Raw genomic sequence first — 12,374 nt, 5'->3', positions numbered from 1 at the left:
TCGTGATAGCCACGGTGGGGCGCGAGGGGCTGGGGGGGGGGTGTCCCTGCATCTCCTTGTCCTGCTGGACCCCCCCCCCCCCCCCCCCATCCCGCTGCACCCCACGCTGCAGCCGGGGGGGGTCAGGCCAAGCCCCCGCCCCCCGGCTGGGGGGGGGCACATAACGCCCCCGCCCCCCAGCTGAGGGGGGGCTGTTGTGGGGTGCAGCCCCCCCCCCCCCCCCCCAAAAGGGCATTTCCAGTGTAAGGAGACTGTAACAGTGCTGGGACCAAAACCTGGCAGGGTGCAAGCTGGGGGGGGGGCTGCCAGCGAAGGATCGACCCCCCCCATGCTGCCTGCGCCCTGCCTGCACCGCTGCCGGCGTGGGGGGGCCGGGGCTGAGCCCCCCCCAGCCCCTGGGTCCAGAGCTTCAAGCTTTAATTCCTTATTGCTGCGTTTCCCTCGGCCAAGGCCGGCGCGGGGGGGGGCCGAGCCGGGCCCTGGGGCCCCCCCACCCCAAAGCGGGGGCCCGGGGGGGGGCTGGCAGCGGCGCAGGCAGCCAGGTTCCTATTGCTTTGGAGAAGAAACAGGCAGCGGTGGGGGGGGGAGCTGTGGGCAAGCCTGGCTGCTGCCCCCCCCCAGGCAGCGGTGACCCCTCGGCCTCGTCCCCACGCCCCGGGGCCGCCGCTGCTGGCAGAGGGGGCCGGCAGCTCCCACTCCGTCGTCCTTAAAATAAAACAGCCCAGAAAAAGGGAAAATAAAAGACGGTAAAAGCCCCCTCCCCGCGCGGGAAGGAAATATTGGAGTGAAGTTAAACCCCTGCGTGTCCCCCCCACCCCAGCAGCGAAGCCGCCCCCGGCCGCGGCAGGCAGCGGGCGCGGGGGGGTCCTGCCTGCACGGCGGAGGGTGCAGGCAGCGCGATGGCGTCCCCGGCGTCGGCGCCGTGCCGCTACTCCAGGAGGTCCTGGGGAGAGACGGGATTGTCACCCAGCGGTGTCCCCGGCGCGGGGCACCGTCCTGTCACCCAACAGCCCCCACAGCGGGGGGAGCACCGTGGGGGGACGCCGCGATGGCCGCGCTCACCTCGTCGGAGTCGTCGTGGTAGCCGCCCTTGCCGGCCGGCGTGCCGGGATCCAGCGCGTCCATCCCCTCCACGCCGTTGGCCTCGGCGTGCTGCCGGAGGACGGAGTAGCGATGGACCAGGAACCTGGCAGGAGCGGAGATGGAGGGGTGGGAACGCGTCACTGCGCTGCCCGCATCCCCGCCCCGGGGACGCCGCTCGAAGAGCGGAGCTGGGTGCAGGCAGCGCGGGCAGCGCCGGGGTGCGCGGACGCTCGGCAGCCTCTCCAGCACAAAGCCAGCCCGGGGAGGGGGTGCTCTGCCGCGATCTGGGGCTGGGCAGCGTCACCCTCGCCCTACGGTGGCGGAGGGGGAGCATCCAGCCACGGCTCAGCTCCTCACCTGCCCCCGCAGACGTATTTCTTGACGAGGAGGACTCCGGCCACGGCGGTGACGAGCAGCACGGCCACGACGGCGAGGATGATGGGGGTGGAGCTGGTGGACGCTGCCTGCAGGGAGAGGAGGAAGAGTCCAGAGGCTGGGGGTACCAACGTCCCGCCCAAACACCACCAGCACCCCAGTTTATCCCGGGGGATAAAAGCCACGACGTCCCCGCAGCACCCAGCCGGGATTCAGGCAGGCGAGAGGCCGCGGGCAGATTTAGGCAGGACAGTCCTGCCCATCACAAAGTTATTGGCTCCACGGGTACAGGCAGGAGAAGGCCCCATGCCCAGAGCCGTCACCGCGCCCGGCCGGTGTCACCGTCACCGTCACCTACCAGCTGGCTGGGGTTGAGGAAGTTGCTGGTGCATTTCTTCTTCATGTCCGTCTCCTTGCGGCTCGGGCTCTCCCCTCCCAAACACTTGTCCCCAGGGATTTTCCGGTACCTGGAGATGGGGAGGTGACGCTCGGTGACCCCACAGCTGCTTCCCAGGGCCCGTCAGCCCCCATCCGAGGCGATGGGGCAGGATCTGTCCCCGCTGGGTACAGGATTCCCCAGGGATGTGGGGTTTCCACCCTGTGGGATCATCCTTCGGGGATCGGGAGGATCCCCGCCCCTGGCCCCGGCATCAACGCCGGCCAAGCTTTACCCGCTGGTCTTGAGCAGCTCCCGTCTGCCGTAGAGGCAGAATTCCAGGTCGTGTCCCTTCAGCTCCGGCTGCTCCACGCAGACTGACTGGTTCTCCGGGCGGTAGTAGCCAAAATCGCTGCGGGAAGAAGGGGAAAAGCAGATGAGATCCCGCTCGGGGACCCGGCGGGAGCCGGGCTAAAGGAGGGCGACATCTGGCCCAAAACGGGGGCAGAAGGTGGGAGACGTCAAGATGGAGGCTACCAGAGGAAATCCTCCAGCGTGCAGGGACAGACGGACGGCTGCTTGGTCACCATGTAGTCCCGGCCGTTCTGGCACACAGAGGACTTGCGGAGACGTCGGTATTGTTCCTTGTAGCCCAGTATGCAGCCGTCACTGGGGTCACTGGGATCGCTGGAGTGCGCCAGCCAGATGGTGTAGTCCTTGTCCTCGCCTGCGAGGGAGCGGGCTGAGCGGCAGGGCCGAGGAGGGGTCCCCGCGGGACGGCACCACCGCGGCACTCGGCGGGACGCTGCTCCGGGGGGCAGCAGCCCGGCACGAGCCAGGGGCAGGGTGGGGAAACCCCGACCGCTCACCCCATCACATTGTCCCCACGGTGGGGACCAAGGGCCACGCTCCCCTGGGAGAGACTCTGCTAACATCACCCGCACCCGGCTCCGGGGGCAAGAGCGTCCCCAGCCCAGCCCTGGCTGCCCCCGGCACCGGCCGTCCCCAGTCCTGCTTGTCCCCAGCCCAGTTGTCCCCAGCTCCAGCTGTCTCCAGCCCAGACCTGGCTGTTCCCAGCCCCGCTTGTCCCTGGCCCTGCTTGTCCCCAGCCCTGGTTGTCCCCAGCTCCAGCTGTCTCCAGCCCAGACCTGGCTGTTCCCAGCCCCGCTTGTCCCTGGCCCTGCTTGTCCCCAGCCCTGGTTGTCCCCAGCTCCAGCTGTCCCCCACTCCTGGCTGTCTCAAGCCCTGGTTGTCCCCAGCCCTGGCTGTCCCCGGCCCTGGCTGTCCCCAGCACCGCCTGCCCCCAGTCCTAGTTGTCCCCAGCTCTGGTTTTCCCCAGCTCCAGCTGTCCCCAGCCCGGCCCTGGCTGTCCCCACTCCTGGCTGTCTCAAGCCCTGGTTGTCCCCGGCCCCGGCTGTCCCCAGCCCTGGCTGTCCCTGGCACTGGCTGTCCCTGGCAGCGCCTGTCCCCAGTCCTGGTTGTCCCCAGCTCCGGTTGTTCCCAGCCCAGCCCTGGTTGTCCCCAGCCCTGGCTGTCCCCATCCCCAGCCATCCCCAGCCCTGGCCGTCCCCAGCCCAGACCTAGCTGTCCCCAGCCCAGTTGTCCACAGCCCAGTTGTCCCCAGCCCTGGCTGTCCCCAGCCCCAGCCATCCCCAGCCATCCCCAGCCCCGGCCGTCCCCAGCCCAGCCCAGTTGTCCCCAGCCCAGTTGTCCCCAGCCCTGGCTGTCCCCAGCCCTGGCTGTCCCCAGCCCCAGCCATCCCCAGCCCAGCCCAGTTGTCCCCAGCCCGGTTGTCCCCAGCCCCGGCAGCTCTCACAGGTCCTGCTGAGCAGCTCGCTGAAGTCGATGGTGTAGGAGACCCACTTGCGGGAGAGGAAGTTGCCCCGGAAGCCCCAGATGCTGACGTTCATGGAGCGAGCCCCCGGCTCGGACGCCAGGCCGGTGAAGAAGATGGGCTCCTTGGAGAAAGCGTACTTATACCAGCACTGCCCTTCGTCCGTCGAGAACCTGGCACGCGAGGGGTCAATCAGCGCCCGGGTGGTCCGGGAGGCACCTCCCGCAGCACCCCCCCGTCCCCCCTTTGCTTGGGGGGCCCCCCCAAAACCAGCGAGCCCCTACTCGATGACGTTGACGGGCTGGCTGGTGTGCTCGATGGCGACGATGAGACCGCCCGAGTCCAGGATGGCGTAATGGTGCGGCCCCTCCAGCATCCGCGCCCAGGTGTAGCCCCCGTCGTCCGAGATGTAGACGTCGGGGCTCATCACCGAGATGGCCCCCCCGACGCTCCCTGGGAGGGGGGACAGCGTGAACTGGGGGGGACACCCACCCAAACACAGGCTCTCTGTCCCCGCCACCCGCCCCGGTGAGGCTCCGTACCGTGGGCGATGACGATGCCGACGGCGTTGGGCTCGGAGAGCGGAGCCATGGGGACGTTCAGCTTCTGGGAGATGCTGTAGGAGGCGTGGATGTGGAGGCTGCACTGCAAGCGCAAGAGGAGAGCCGGTCCAGGAGCCCGCGGGGACCGGCACGGGGGACGGGGGGGGCGGATTCACCCCAGGAGCACCCCCAGGGCCCCCCAGCCTGCTCAGGGCTCGCCACGCAGCCCCACGGTGCGACACGCAGCCCCACGGTGCGACCCACAGCCCCACGGCCCGACCCACAGCCCAGGCACGGCTGGCCCCGCGCCCTCGGCATCTCCGGCGGGAGCTGCAGGATGGATTCGCTCGTCCCCGAGCATCCTCACGGCAGAGCCAAGCCGGAGGGGAACGGCACCGGGACCTCGCTGCAGGGACAGACCCACCTCTTCCCTGCTCCTGGCCGTGGAGTCGCAGGTGGTGTTTTTAGGTTTCCGCAGCGGCACCCACTCCCCACCACGGTCAAAAGTGATGACGGACTGGATGGAGTTGTCTGGTGGGAGGAGGAGGAGGAGGAGGAAGAGCTGACGGGGTCGGGAGGATGCCCAGCACGTCCTCGCCGCCCCCTGCCCGGGGTCACGCTCCCCTCCAGCCCCCCGCCAGGACCCCGATTCCATCCCCGGGGAGGCCCAACCCCGGTTTCGGGAGGGGACACGGAGACGCGGCCGCCCACCTTCGGAGAGGACGCTGGTGATGTAGATGCCCCGCAGCGAGGTGACGTTGGTGAAGTCGGTCTCCCCGCCGGTGGTGGTGTAGAGGTGCCGCTCCAAGGATTTGGAGTAGACGATGCCGCGGTCGTCGGAGGTGTAGATGGTGCCAAAACCCGTGTCTGCGAGAGGGACGCGGGGACAGCAGTGAGGGGGGGGCTGCTCCCCCGAGGCCACCACAGACTGGCATCGGCACCAGCGAACCCCCCGGGGCGTCTCGGGAAGAGGAGAAACCCCCGAGTGCCGCAAAACGGCCCCAGCGTGGTCACGGTCCCCGCGCGCTGCAAACCGGAGCAAGCAGCCTGCTAATTAGCGACGCCTTAATGAGAAAGTCCTTCCTCCAAGGCACAGCAGAGCTACCGCTGCGCGGAGAGCCCCGTGCTCGGGCGAGGAGCTGGCTTGCTTGCTGCAGAGAGGTTTCCAGTTGTCCCCGGCCCCGGGATGTGTCCCCGTCCCGGTCACACGCAGCCCGGTCCCACTCACCGCCCGGCTCGTCCACGTGCATGAAGACCAGGTCGTCGTTAGCGGCCAGGATGGAGTAAAACTGCTCGTGCCCGACGGAGGGGAGCTGGGCCATGTTCCAGGTCTCGCCTTGGTCGAGGGAGACGTGAATGCGCCTTGTGGTACCCTGGGGAACGAAAGCATCGTCGTCCTTCATCCTCCTCGCAGGGAGAGGAAGGGGACGCCGGGGAGAGCTGCAGGCAGGGACGAGCCACCGCTGCCTGCTCTCCGGCAGCAGCGGGAAGGGGGACAAGGACCTTCTCTGTCATGACGGAGGCGAAAAGAAAGCGTCCTCCCAGCCCGAAGGAATAAATCTTGGTGCCGATGACCTTGAAGGCTTTGCCGAAGTCGGAGGTTTTCTTTAGCTCCAGTAACCCCAGATCAGCTTCTTAAGAAGAAGGGATGGTGGATTAACGAGCCTGGAGCTGCCTCCAGCTTCGTCAGCCGTCACTGGAGCTGCATCCCCCCACAACGTCCCAATGTGTCCCCCTCCAGCGTCCCGGCTCTGGGTATTCCCAGCTAATCCCAGCTTTTCTGCCGGGAGCCCCCCGCAGAGCCCCCAAAGTGATGGGGACCCCAGAGACGTGACTCGCGATCAAGAGGGCCTTACTGCAGGAGTTGTTCAGGTAGGTGGTGAAGAAGATGGTGTTGTTCGCACCCCTGAGGAAGAGAAGAGGGGAGGGGACGACACCAAAAAGCAGGTGGGACGTGGTGGCCCGAGACGCCACCGCCGGCAGATTCATCTCTGGCTGTGGCATCGCTCCGAGGGGGTTTGGGTGGGTGGGTGGGTGGGTGTCCCCCTGCCTGCTCAGGCTGCGATCAGCCCCCCCTCCCGTAAATCATTTGCCCCCCAGCAAAGTGGGTGGCCACTCACCACTTGGCCAGGCAGACGGCTTTGTGGATCTCTTCCCACTTCTCTCCGAAATCCCTGGAGACCCAGAGGCCGTTCTGCAAGAGCCGAGAGCTTGGTTATGGCCCCCCAACAGCCTCCCCCCCAACTCTGGGGCTGCAAAACCATCCCCAAGCGCGTCCCCAACTCCATCCCGGAGCCACACGCATCCTCCGGGGATGGAGCCCAGGATACGCAGCCACGATCCGGCTCATCCTTGGGGAAGCCCCACCGGGAGCCTTCGCCATCCCCAGCCAGGGTCCCATCCTGGCTCCCCGGCCCTCACCTCGGTGCTGAGGGCCAGCAGGCAGTCCGAGTTTTGGGGGTGGTAGGTGATCTGCACCAGGGGATGGAAGGGCAGATCCGTCTGGACAAAATTCTTGGCAAAATCAGATGAACGGAAGATCCTACCGCCGCGGCTGCTGCCGGAGACGTCGCCCGTCAGGATGACCTGGGTGCGGGGAAGGAGGGGGCTCAGCCGTGCCGGGAGCTCCGGGAGAAAAACCACCGGGATCCGTCGGGCTCCTGGCTCACCAGCATCCCGGCACACCGCCCCCTCCTACCTTTCCCGAATTCTCCGGGCCGATAGCCATGCCAAACTCGGTCCGGATGAAGGTGTTGTTGATGAGGCTGGTGATGTCCTTGAAGGTTTTTCCGTAATCCTCGCTGGAAGGGAGGAATCGGCACGGCCGTGAGCCGGCGCGGGGACTGGGGGGCTGCCGCCAGCCCGCGGGCCGGTGCCCGGTGTGTCACCCGCGGGGTCCCGCGGGCGGCGGGGGGCTCACCTGCGGTAGAGTTTGGACTGCCCGAAGCTCATGATCACCAGCGGCACCTGGAACGTCGTCAGGACAAGGATGACCTGGGCAGGGAGAGGCGGACAGGCAGGGTGACACCCGGGCACCCACAGCTCCCCCCAGCCGCGGGCTCCCCCCTGTCGTGTCCCCCCCAGGGAGAAGGGCTGTCCCCTCCCCGGGCACCCCGCTGCCACCATCCCAGTCCCTGCTTCGGGTCCCACCGGCGCCTCAGGCGCTGCTGTCCCCCCAGCGGGAACCACAGCCGTTTTTTGGGGGGGGAAGCCCCCTCCCAGCACCCCCACACTGCTTACCCCCGTGTTGTCGCCCACCCAGGAGAGTGACACGGAGCCGCTGAGGTCATCGAAGACGCACTGCGAGGGAAGAGATGACAAAAGCGCTCCTACAGCCGGGGCGGGGGGACGAGCACCGGGACCCCCCCCCCTCCCCAGCAGGGCAGGGCTGCAGCGTGCCCCACGGCCACCCCCTCGAGGGGACAGCGGGGTCCCCGTCCCTCCCCCTGCCACCCGCCCAGGAGGGTGACACTAACCTGTCCCCACGGCACGCGGGAGGGTCCCCTCTGCGTCACTCACCCCCCCCCGAGCCCCCCCCGCCCCACTCAGAGGCTGGAAAAGGCTCCCAGAGCCCACACCCCCCCGTGTCCGTCCGTCCCCGGAGCAGGCAGGGCGCCAGGCAGCTGCCTGCAAACCAGAAACCCCCTCGGTGGCACTGGGGGACACTGGTTTGGACTGGAGCAGCCCCTGGGGAGCGGGCAGCGGGGCTGGGGGCGGTTGGGGACATTTGTGGGGTGCCTGGGGACAGTCGTGGGGTGCCCCAGGCTCTGCCCGTCCTGCCCGCAGCAGGCAGGGGAGAAGGGAAGCCCTGAGCCCCGCGGTGCCACCGCGTCCCCGCGTCCCCGCTCCGCCGGAGGCACCTCGTTACGGGGGGGAAAAAGGGGGAAAGGGGGGGAAAGAAGCGTCAGTCGGTGTGGGACCAGGCAAAGGACTGGTCAAACTGGGCTGGCAAACCCACTGCTGCCGAGCGGCAACCGGCCGGGCCGGCAGAGCGGGCGCAGCGGTGGCCGAGGGCCAGCGGATCCCGGCACGGATCCCGGCACAGATCCCAGCACAGATCCCGGCACGGATCCAGCTCCCCCGAGGTTAATGTTCAACCCGCGGCCGCCCCGGCTGGGGACGAGCCTAGGATTCGCCTGTCTGTCTGTCCTTCCACCCTGTCCTAGTCCGTCCGTCTGTCTGTCCATGGGGGCTTGGCGGGGGGGGGGGGGTGTCTGCTCCCCAGGGGGCAGGGGGTGCTGTCAGGCCCCGCTGTCAGGCCAGTGTCTGTCTGTCTGTCTGTCTGGAGCCTGTCCCACTGCAGCAGGTGCCTCTGTCTGTCTGTCTGTCCGTTTTAGGGGAATGTCTGTCGGTCCTGCCCCAGCAGGCACAGGGAGAGCAGGGTCTGTCTGTCCGGACATGGCAGGGGGGGGTGTCTGTCTGTCTGTCCCAGGGGACGTAGGGAGGGGAATGCCTGTCTGTCTGTCCGTCCCAGGAGATGCAGGGGAAATACCTGTCTGTCTGTCCATCCATTCCAAGAGATGGAGGGGGGGATGTCTGTCTGTCTGTCTGTCTGTCCATCCCGAGGATGAGGGGTGGGGTGCCGTTTGTCTGTCTGTCTGTCTGTCCCAGGGGACGTGGGGAGGGGAATGTCTCTGTCTTGTCCATCCCAGGCGATATAGCAGGGGATGTCTGTCTGTCTGTCCATCCCCGGAGATGCAGGGAGGGATGTCTGTCTGTCTGTCCCAGGGGATGTAGGGGAGATGTCCGTCTGTCTATCCCTCCCCCTAGAAGAAGTCACCTGCCGGCGCCAGGCACGGTCAGGGCACCGGAAGGGGAGGTGTCTGTCTGTCCGTCCGTCCGTCCGTCCGTCCAGCCCATAAGGCACCGGCTGGGGCGGGGCGGGGGCGTCTGTCCGTCCCGCCAGTCCCCCCCGGTCGCTGCTGGCGGGGTCCCCGGTGGCTCTGGGGGGTGCCTGCCTGTCTGTCAGTCAGTCAGTCAGTCGGTCTGTCTGTCTGTCTGTCTGTCCGGGCCCGCGGCCCCGCCCGCCGGCTCACCTGGTGCGTGTTGTTGCCGAGGGCGGTCGGGACGCCGCGCAGGCCGCCGCAGGCCTCGCCGCCCGCCACCGCCACCCCGTCGCCGCCGCCGCCACCGCCGCGGGGGACCCGGTGCCGGACCCGGTCCCGCAGCCCCAGCGCCGCCGCCCCCAGCGCCATCGCCAGCCCCAGCGCCAGCTGCGCCGCCCCGCGCGGCCCCATGGCGACTCCGGCCGCCGCCGCCGCCCCGCGCCCGGGCCCGCCGCCGACCGCCCCCCGCCTCCCATTGGCGGCCGCCGCGCCGCGCCGCGCCCCCCCGCCGCGCCCCCTCGCCGTGGTTGGCTGCGGGAGATGTCGTTCTAGGCCGCGCCACGCCTCCCCGGCGGCCCGTCCCGCCCCGCGCCTTCTGGTTGGCCCCTTCCTTTATCAATCACCGCCCTCCTCCTCCCGCGATTGGCCGACGGCGCTTGCACGATGGGTGCGAGCCCGCCCTCCTCTCTTTTGACCCCGGGCTCTAATCTACCTAGCGACAGCCCTCTGATTGGCGGCGCGGCGATGGGGGGAGCGGTGGGCCGATTTTCTGATTGGCCGAGGCGCCAGGCCCACTGCCGGCCCATTCATAAGGTGCAGCCGCCCACGCGTGCGGGGACCCCGGGCACGAAACCCCCCGGGGTCCCGGGAAGCCACCGAGGGGGAGTGCGAGGCCTGGGGAGGCCGAGGCGGGGCCTGGGGCTCAGCACCTGGCTTTGGGGGTGCAGGGCTGGCAGGGGAGGGGGGCGGGGGTCCCCCCGGTTCCCCGGTACAGGCGGAGCCGGGTGTTTTCGTGGCAGTGACGGTTACACCCTTGCACAAGCGGGCTGGAGCCCGGGCCGCCCGGGCGAGCGCTGGTGCAATACCAGCACTGACCCCCCAGGCCCTCGCCCTTTCTCTTCCGCAGAAAAAAGGAATTTTCACTGTCCTGCTGTGTCACCCTTCCGCTTTTTTTTCCCTCTTTTTCTTCCCCTTCCTCCCCAAAAAAAGACAACGTAGGGGTTTGAAGGGCGCAAGGAAAGCCTCCTCTGCGGGAGGCTGCCCGGGGGCATCGCCCAGCTCGCCCCAGGCGGCTACCGAAGGCCCAGGCGGGAGCACGCAGGGCTCCCTGACCCTCGCCCCCCTCTCATCCATCTGGAAAGGGCTCCAGCTTTTCGCTTGCCAGGACGGATCAGATAAGGAGCACAAAGCCTCGCTTTTCCCTTCCAGAGGAGCCGCTCTCAGGCGATGCTGCCACCAGCAAACCATGTGATGAGGGCAGGGCATAAAGGACCATTTTCTGCCCGGTGCCACGTTGGGAAGAATTAGCTTTTTGTCTTTCCTAGGACAAAAACAAACCCAGACCGAGCACCACCTCCCTGAACAGCAGGGTTTGCCGTGGTTTACAACGGCTAGGACGCCCATCAGCCTCCTGCCCAAAGGAGAAGGGAAGGCAACCGAGCTTTGAGACGATATAAAACCCTGAAGGACCTTCAGGATAAAGGGTGTTTTCGCCCTCCACAGACACAGCAGCCCCAGCTTCAGTTACGGGGTGGTTTTACGAGGGTGACGCTTGGGGCGGTGCCCTGGATATCACCCCGGCCTGCTGGATATTCAGGCCAGGTGAGCTCCCGCGCCAGAGCCGCCCTCATCGCTGCCTCAAACTCATTCTGGGGACGAGGAGCGGCACGGAGAGCAGGCACGGCGCTCCGAAGCTGCGCGGGCAGAGCCAAAGCCAGGCTCTTTACCCTTTGGGGAGACCTTCCTTGTAGCCTAAACGCAGGGAAAAGTCTATTAACTAACGATTTGTTCCGCTTGCTCTTCCACCTGCAGGTACAGGTGGTGTATTCAGCCCCTACCACGACCTCGGGCAGCGCCCGATGATCCAATTTGATCCCTTTCAAGTGTTACACAAAGAGGGGAAACTCACAGAACTCCTGAGAGGAGGGTTCTCGGCTATTCTGAAAATTGAGCTTAGCCAAGGACTGATCTTCCAGCCGCGAAGACCTGGCTTCCCTTCCTGCATCTGTCTGGCAACAGCAAGAGAGGAAAAAAAAAAATTAATAGGATCGGCATTTTCCCTTCCGCAAAAGGCGGAGGCTGGCAGGCGTGAGATCAGCCGCAGTTTGCTGCGACCGTTTGGCTCTGCCAAGCGACAGAACGCCCGCCGGAGGATCCCTAGGGTGAACCAAGAGGAAAAATTACTGATTTCGGTCAAAAGTAACACTGGAAATGTCCCCGCTTACCAGCGCAATCCCCCCCCAGCAGCAGCACAGGCCACATCTGTCTCTTCCACAGCAGAGAGCGTTTTGTTCAGGGTGAAATTGTAATTTCTCACAAGAGGAGAGAGCGGAGCAGCCTCCGCCGCCTGCCAGCGTTCACCCCGAGCAAGCTGCCGGGGCCATGGCAGAGCTGGCTCTGCCCGACGCCACGCTGACCACGCAGGCATGATTTTGTAGGAAAATACTCTGCTAATCTCAGCTTATTCCCTTATCAGACTGGTCTTTGATTCTCAGATGCTATTTCGAGGACAAGGATAGAGGCGTCTGCTGGAGAACGAGAAACAAAAGTGGATGAGCAGAAGTTTGCCGGTCAAAATGAGATTTACTCTCAAAGTTAAGTGGTACCTGCACAATTTAAGAGGCAAGGGGCTGTCCCATGAACCCCAGACCCATTCCTGCTTGGGGGGCTCTGGTCTATCACCGTTGTTACGGATATTTCCAGGCTCCCACTAGAAGGAAACACAAACGCCAAGCCTGGTTATGGATTTCTTCCCTGGGAAGGAGTCGGAGCTCCAGGTAAGCCGTTACGGACAAACACCGCTGGAGAAGGATGGGGGGATGCACCAAACGGGTACGAAATCTAAAAATCCTAATATTTTTCAAAACTAATGCGAAACGATACCTAGCTCTCCTGATGCGATATCACCACGCTCTCCACGAGAGGGAGACTTGCTCCTGCCACAGGCGGCAAGGACCGCAGCGCCGCACGGCGCAGGCAGCGCTGCAAACCTGGCAGGCGCTGCTTCGCCCGGCGCCGATTTCGGCAGCAGATGTTGCCCTCATCTGCCCCGATCTGAGCTCTAAATGGTCCCCCCCCACCTCAGACCTCGGCGATGAGGAACCCAGGATAGTGTAACA

At 66.4% G+C, this 12,374-nt stretch overlaps 1 protein-coding gene across 2 annotated transcripts; it reads right to left on the bottom strand.

Annotated features, from left to right (window-relative positions):
- Positions 1-204: 204 nt before the first annotated feature.
- Positions 205-9,406, bottom strand: SORT1 (sortilin 1). 2 transcript variants are annotated; one of them, XM_082330424.1, is made up of 20 exons: positions 9,247-9,406; positions 7,451-7,510; positions 7,131-7,204; positions 6,909-7,011; positions 6,632-6,796; positions 6,331-6,404; positions 6,067-6,116; positions 5,714-5,844; positions 5,439-5,583; positions 4,922-5,077; positions 4,635-4,741; positions 4,211-4,313; positions 3,953-4,121; positions 3,651-3,841; positions 2,372-2,561; positions 2,130-2,246; positions 1,817-1,925; positions 1,441-1,547; positions 1,063-1,186; positions 205-943 (listed from the first exon to the last, which is right to left on the bottom strand). In XM_082330424.1, the coding sequence occupies exons 1-20, from the start codon at positions 9,403-9,405 to the stop codon at positions 929-931; spliced, it is 2,349 nt and encodes a 782-aa protein (XP_082186550.1). In that variant the 5' UTR covers position 9,406; the 3' UTR covers positions 205-928. The 2 variants fall into 2 exon arrangements, with proteins under 2 accessions (XP_082186550.1, XP_082186551.1); XM_082330425.1 differs by having other exon boundaries at positions 5,714-5,841.
- Positions 9,407-12,374: the final 2,968 nt, after the last annotated feature.

This window comes from Platalea leucorodia (assembly GCF_965183815.1).
Source record: "Platalea leucorodia genome assembly, chromosome: 19".
In the NCBI taxonomy this organism is placed as follows: Eukaryota; Metazoa; Chordata; class Aves; order Pelecaniformes; family Threskiornithidae; genus Platalea; species Platalea leucorodia.
Note: the sequence above shows the minus strand (reverse complement) of the source record. Positions and strands in the feature narration are given on the sequence as shown.

Coding starts and splice junctions, on each gene's coding strand:
- SORT1 (XM_082330424.1), bottom strand. CDS start 9,405: ATGGCGCTGGGGGCGGCGGCGCTGGGGCTGCGGGACCGGGTCCGGCAC. Junction 7,012..7,130: donor CAGTCCAAACTCTACCGCAG/GTGAGCCCCCCG, acceptor CCTCCCTTCCAG/CGAGGATTACGGAAAAACCT. Junction 4,742..4,921: donor CACCAGCGTCCTCTCCGAAG/GTGGGCGGCCGC, acceptor TCCTCCCACCAG/ACAACTCCATCCAGTCCGTC.